The 6,271-nt window shown below is 46.8% G+C and overlaps 1 protein-coding gene across 1 annotated transcript; it reads right to left on the bottom strand.

Moving 5' to 3' along the window:
• Positions 1-1,241: 1,241 nt before the first annotated feature.
• Positions 1,242-6,184, bottom strand: alg10 (ALG10 alpha-1,2-mannosyltransferase). Its single transcript, XM_061714232.1, has 3 exons — positions 5,857-6,184; positions 2,997-3,194; positions 1,242-2,312 (listed from the first exon to the last, which is right to left on the bottom strand). Exons 1-3 carry the CDS (start codon positions 6,019-6,021, stop codon positions 1,251-1,253), a joined length of 1,425 nt encoding a protein of 474 aa, XP_061570216.1. The 5' UTR covers positions 6,022-6,184; the 3' UTR covers positions 1,242-1,250.
• Between the last annotated feature and the right edge of the window lie 87 nt (positions 6,185-6,271).

Raw genomic sequence — 6,271 nt, 5'->3', positions numbered from 1 at the left:
ACCTTTATAGTATCAAATGACAATCAAATTGAATTTGTTATTTTCATCCAAAAAGGGGTGGGGACATTGTGCAAAGGAGAAATACCCAGATGTGGTGTTTTCATCTGAGCTCAAGTCTCCACGTATTTAAGACTCTTAAAGATGTTTTTAGTTTAGATTCTTTTTCTTTTTTACTTTGTAATACCCCCATAGACCCGCTCTGTATATATATTATATATATACACACACACACACACACACACACACACACACACACACACACACACACACACACACACACACACACACACACACACACACACACACACACACACACACACACACACACACACACACACACACACACAGCGAAGCACTCGAACATGAAAATAAATGTGATTAAAACAATGAATCATGAAGTTTACACAAACTCAACAGAGTTAGGCAAAGTACTTTTGTCTTACTTTGCAAAGCAAAGTAAGACATTTTATTCAAAGATTGTTTTAACATAGGAACAACGTACTTTCAGCTGATGGACAAACACAGAAGGCAGCAGGATCAAAACACAGAGGCATTCAACGTGAAATAAAAGGCAAAGAGTCGAGGATGAAGCTTTTCAGAGAGATTTGTATGTTGCTTCGGACCATTTTTGTTTCCTAATTTCAAAAAGGAGCAGATTGAGATAAAAACTAAACAAAGACAAGCTGGACGGGAGCATGAACAATTCACAACCTCAACCCACGGAAGGATGTAAAACAGACTTTTCTGCGTTTGGGATCCATGTCACATTTATCCATGTCCCGTGTGGGAAACCAACAGTGAGATTAAGGGCACACACGGGCCATGAATACCACACTGAGTACAGAACAAAAACACGACATGTAAATTAAAACATAAGGTAAAAAAGGAAAACGTGTAAATCATCAGTGTCTCGTTACTTTAAAGCTGTGGCAATATCACAGGAGTTCATCAGAGTTCTTCACCGGCAAAACAAACAACAAAAACTGAAGTCATGTGTCACGTAGATACGGTTCTGAAGGTTTGGACATGGTTGCGGTCAGTTTTGGTCTCTTTAATCGTATTCACAGACTGTTCGCACAACTGTGACAAAGATAGTTTATTGTAGGAAAATGCTGTCTCACTCTGTACCATCTGTTGGAACACTTCACCAGGATCAAGAGTTTAAGGAAAAAGGTTTTTAAAAAGGTTTTACAGATGGTGAATCCTCTGTATCAACAGCAGTTACTTTACTGTGGGTCTCCAACCTTTCCTCACCACATGAAGCGCTGCGTGGCCGTGCTGTCGGGCCAGTGGAAGGTCTTGGCGACGAAGATGTAAATGGTGGCAGCGTTCACGGCCGAGTACAGCAGGAACTCCAGCACCAGTCTGGGCAGAGACGGCAGCGGCATGTGCAGGCGGTACATCAGGTACGGCACGATGAAGTACCTGAACTCCAGCAGCTTCTGCGGCACGGTGGAGGCCGCCAGGCACGCCAGGTAGGCCAGGCTCCAGAACAGCGAGCGCGACTTGAACGAGTCTAAGAAGTTCCACGCGGCGAACACGTACGCCGGCACGAGGGCGAAGCGCACCAGCTCGTGCCGCTGGAACAGCTTCTTCCACACGTAGAAGGGGTAGTGGCGGTTGTCGGCCAGCAGGTACTTGTGGACGTACGTGAACTTCCACACCAGGAGCGCGGCGACGGCGGCGGCGGAGAGGAAGAACAGCGGCTGCCTCCTCACGGCCTGCAGGAAGCGGAGGAGGCGGTGGTAGCACAGCGACACGGGGAGGGAGAAGAACAGGCTGAAGGAGAAGAAGTAGAAGAGCTGGGGGAAGTTGAGGCAGGCCTCGTGGCTGGTCCGGTCGCCCACCACGATGCCGTCGTTCAACACCACGAACGCCAGGAAAGCGACGCCGACCGCCGCGTACGGCCAGGCCACAGCCAGCACCGCCTTCACGTGGCCGGGCGAGGTGAGGAACTCCAGGGAGAACAGCAGCACCCGCTTGGCCCCGCCGAAGGACAGCGGCACCTGGGAGGGCGGGGACTTCTCGTCCCTCTTCTTGGCGTGCTCCACCCTCCACGCCTCGTCCATCTTGGCGGCCACCAGGGTGCCGGCGCAGAACGCCACCCAGATGATGTTGGTCTGCCGGAAGAGCACGGAGCAGACGCCGAGCAGCGCCGACGCCTTGTGGCAGCCGTACAGCGTCATCAGATACGTGAAGAGGATGAAGAACGTGGAGCCGGCGTCGGTGTAGTACAGGAAGTTGAAGAAGTAGAGCACGGGGAAGGTGGACAGGGACAGCGCCGACAGGACCCGGCGTGAGGTCGTTCGCGTCTGGAAGAGAAATGCAACATCAGAGAGGAAGTAAAAAGCCTCCATCGGGACTAAGGTTGGGAACCGAGAACCGGCTCTTGTTCAGAACCGGTTCCCAGTGTTTCAATTCCTTGGAATCGTTTGGAAATTTTGCAAACAATTTGCTTTTCAATTCCAGTGGGAACGAACGATGTCATCACGCACGTTGCAATAGTCAGCCATCAACAGTAAACATGGCGCACAAGTGATCAAACGCTCAACAGTCCAGTAACATTTCAGTTACAAAAAAGATGACAAAAGGGCAACTTGCAATACTTGCCAAGTCAATATTTCGTCAAAGGGAGGAAATACTACCAACATGCAAAAACATTAGTGCACACAACATGCAATAACTATCAATCAATGTCGCGTTTTCGATCCGCTCCGGACCAACATCAGTAATTCTCAACCCAGCAGCAGCAGCAGCAGCAGCAGCAGCAGCAACGTTAGCATGTCCTTGGATAATAATACTCCAGGTAACTAATTAACTAACAAAGACTGCCTATCATATTAGCACCATTTGTCTCATTGTTGTCCTTTTTTCCCCAAATGAGAATCGATAAGGGAATCGATAAAGAACCGAGTCGTTAAGCAGAATCGAAAATGGAATTGGAATCGTAAAAATCGTATCAATTCCCATCCCTAATCGTCATGGTCCACGCTGACCTTCTCCCTGAGGTGCAGCTTGCAGATGAGCAGGTAGAGGAGGTACAGGATCCCACAGTTGAAGAGGAGGTTGACGAAGCGCAGCATGGCCGTGGAGCAGACCACGTCGCCCGTCACGTCGGCCAGCCACACCACCGGCTTGATGACGCCCACGGAGATGAAGTAGAGGCCCGGGAGGGTCGTGATCATCGGGTCCCACTGGAAACATTCAAACCATTCAATACAATCTTATTTATATAGCGTCTTTTACAACAGAAGTTGTCTCTAAGATCTTTCCAGAGACCCAAAACCTGAACCCCGAGCAATTATTACATAAACAATGGCAGGTAAAAACTCCCCTAGTGGGAGAAAAACCTTAAGTCAAAACACCAGAATGTCTGATTCATTCGATATGCTGATCCAGCCGTAATCAGGTCGTGCTCTCGACTGTTAAAAGGTTCCATTGTTGTCAAATCCAGAGTTTGAAGAGACTTTGGGCCGCTGGGCTCAGAGATAAAAGGCTTCTTCTCTTAATGCAAAAACATCAACGCACCGAACATCAAAGAGAAGCAAAATCAGGTTTGACATCTCCGCGGGTGGCCATTCTGTCCCTTTTTGTATCTATTCATGCTGCCTTTTTCCCACTCTTATGTCGTCTCTTTGAAGATGCTTTGCATCAATCTTTAATTCTCTTTGTCTGGTTGGCAGCCTTTCTGCTCTTATTTTGCATCTTGTTGGTGTCATTTTGTGTCTTTTTCACTGTTTTTTAAAGCCTGATACAACGTTTATCCACAGTTGTCACGACAAAGGTTCCGAACATATGAAACCGAAGTTTTACAAGACAGGATTTGCACGACTTGATGGTGATCTAACTGTGCTCAGTAGATGCTCGAATCAGAAAAACTTGGGGTGATGTGGAAAAAAGTGCTAGTAAAGAGGAGGAAATACGAAGAAAAAAGAGATGTTAAATCAGATCATAGGTAGGGTCCAGCAGACCCCCATGAACATGACCAGGATCAAAGCAGGTGTAGATAACTATAGATGATTCAGGACCAAAGGGTCATGAGCAACAGGACCAAAAGCCAGAGACGTGGTGGGTTGGGTTCGTATCAGCGCCCCTGGCAAAGCTCCTTTACACTTCTGTGATGCAGAAATGTGCAATTTTGAGTTCTGGAGCAGACGCGCTGCCTTCAGGACATCGTTTCCAAGGATGTCCGAGCATTTTTAAAAAAGAGATTTCAAAATTACACATAAAGTTGTGACTGAGGAAGAGGAGTACAGGAACTGACCTGTCCACTGGAGAGGAAGTGTGGAGAAGCTGCACAATTACAAATTTGATTTTGTAGCCACTTAATACCTCTTTAAATGTCCCTGACATACGTTCATAGTCCTGTGAACTCTAATTGTTGTGGTCTATTTACTGTAATTTTGCAGATGTTTTATACTAGGTCTTTGTCACTTTAAGCAACTGTGTTTTTTTAATTTTTGGGCAGTAAAAGTTTGCCATGTGAGTGTACAGTTTAGGTACATAAAAGGACTTTTCTTTAACGTAATGAGGACCTCTAGTCATAAGATGAGAAACCCAAAATCACCTCAGACTGGAGAAGACGGTCAGAGACGCAGGCAGGAGCTTGACCACATAAGGCTCAGGAACTGAGGACTAACACTTTAAAACTGACTATAAAACACACCAGTAACCAGTGCAAAGAGATGTAGACAGGTGTTGTCTCCTTGATTTTGTTGGCAGCCTTGCATCTACGGCAGGGGTGGGCAATCCTGGTCCTCCAGGGCCGGTGTCCTGCATGTTTTAGATGTTTCCCTGCTTCATTTTACCATGATAAAAGTGACTGTGTCGTTACAGAATTGTGCAGACCTTGATTACAAACTAATGACAATGATTAATTAGAATCAGGTGTGTTAAAGCAGAGAAAACATACAAGACACCGGTGTCGTGCCAAAAAGTGATTGCCTGCCAGAATCTGATTTCTCTCCTGAAAATGGGTCTTTTTACCTGCCAAAAATTGATTGAACTTTCTCTCTGCTTGAGAAAGGTCCTGTGGACCGAAACGTTGTTTGTTTGTTTACTTTATTAAAGTCTTTTGCAAGTGACTTAACAGTGTGTGGGAGACCCCTTTTTTTCCTTTGTTCACTCCTACCTACTCCAACGCACCTGTTTTACCAAGTCTTTTTTAGGTGTGCATCAGCCTCCAGATCTTTACTAACTCTTTTAAATGACCATTACAACACAAAATAGGCATTTTCACCTGCCAAAAATTGATTGAAGGCCAAATACAGTTAATGAAAAGTTGTTTCTGCCTAAATATGATTTGATCTCATTCTTGACCTTCATAATCTGAAAATCTGACGTTTTAGCGCTGTCGTTCAACGGGCTGCTGTGCACACTCCCGCGGCCACAAATCAGAAGAAATCAGATTCTGGCAGGCAATCACTTTTTGGCACGACACCGGCCCTCGAGGACCAGGACTGCCCACCCCTGATCTACGGTCTGGGCTGCCTGACGATGGGAGAGAGCATTTCAGTGTGTGGCTTTTCACCAGGTCCTCCAGCTTCCTCCCACAGTCAGGAAACAGATGTCAGATTAACTGGTGATCTTTATCAGTATGAGAGATGGTGTTTTAGTGTCCACATGTCCAGGTAGATCCTCCTGAAGACAGGTGGGATGAACTCAGTAGGACCTGAACAGGATGATGGATGACAACTACACTGATTTATTTAGTTTGGTCCTTTTTGCTTCATTCTACTCTGTAATGTGAGAGCTCACCAGGATAAAGCATCCCATAAATCAGGACTGGGGATTAGAGTGATGGAGCTCCAGCCTTAATCCTGCTGGCTTTAATAACAACAGTACCAGTACCAGTACCTGGCTGAAGCGGCCGTGGCAGTACTCCTGGGCCTGCGGGACGTGGAACAGCTCGTCCATGTAGGGCTGTCTCTGCTCGCGGGTGATGGAGGAGAAGAGCAGGCAGGACACCAGGAAGTTGGTGCTGCAGAGCGCCGTGAACAGGTAACCTTCACACCGGTCCATGTCTGCTGGGCTGCGGGTCCAAGCTACCTGCGGTTCTGCTGTGTACTGTCCATACCGGTTGAAAAACAAAAAACACCCCTCGCCGAGCTTCAATCGGAGAGAATCAGCCGGAAATCTGCTAAAGTGCTGCTGTACACTAACACCTGGAAGTCCGCCTGGGGAAAGTGTCCGACCGGGAATCATTTGTATGATCACTAGTTCCTATGTGCCGGTAAACACGTTTGCATCACAGATATTTATTTATTTTTAA

This window comes from Cololabis saira, chromosome 23 (assembly GCF_033807715.1).
Source record: "Cololabis saira isolate AMF1-May2022 chromosome 23, fColSai1.1, whole genome shotgun sequence".
NCBI classification, from domain to species: domain Eukaryota; kingdom Metazoa; phylum Chordata; class Actinopteri; order Beloniformes; family Belonidae; genus Cololabis; species Cololabis saira.
Note: the sequence above shows the minus strand (reverse complement) of the source record. Positions and strands in the feature narration are given on the sequence as shown.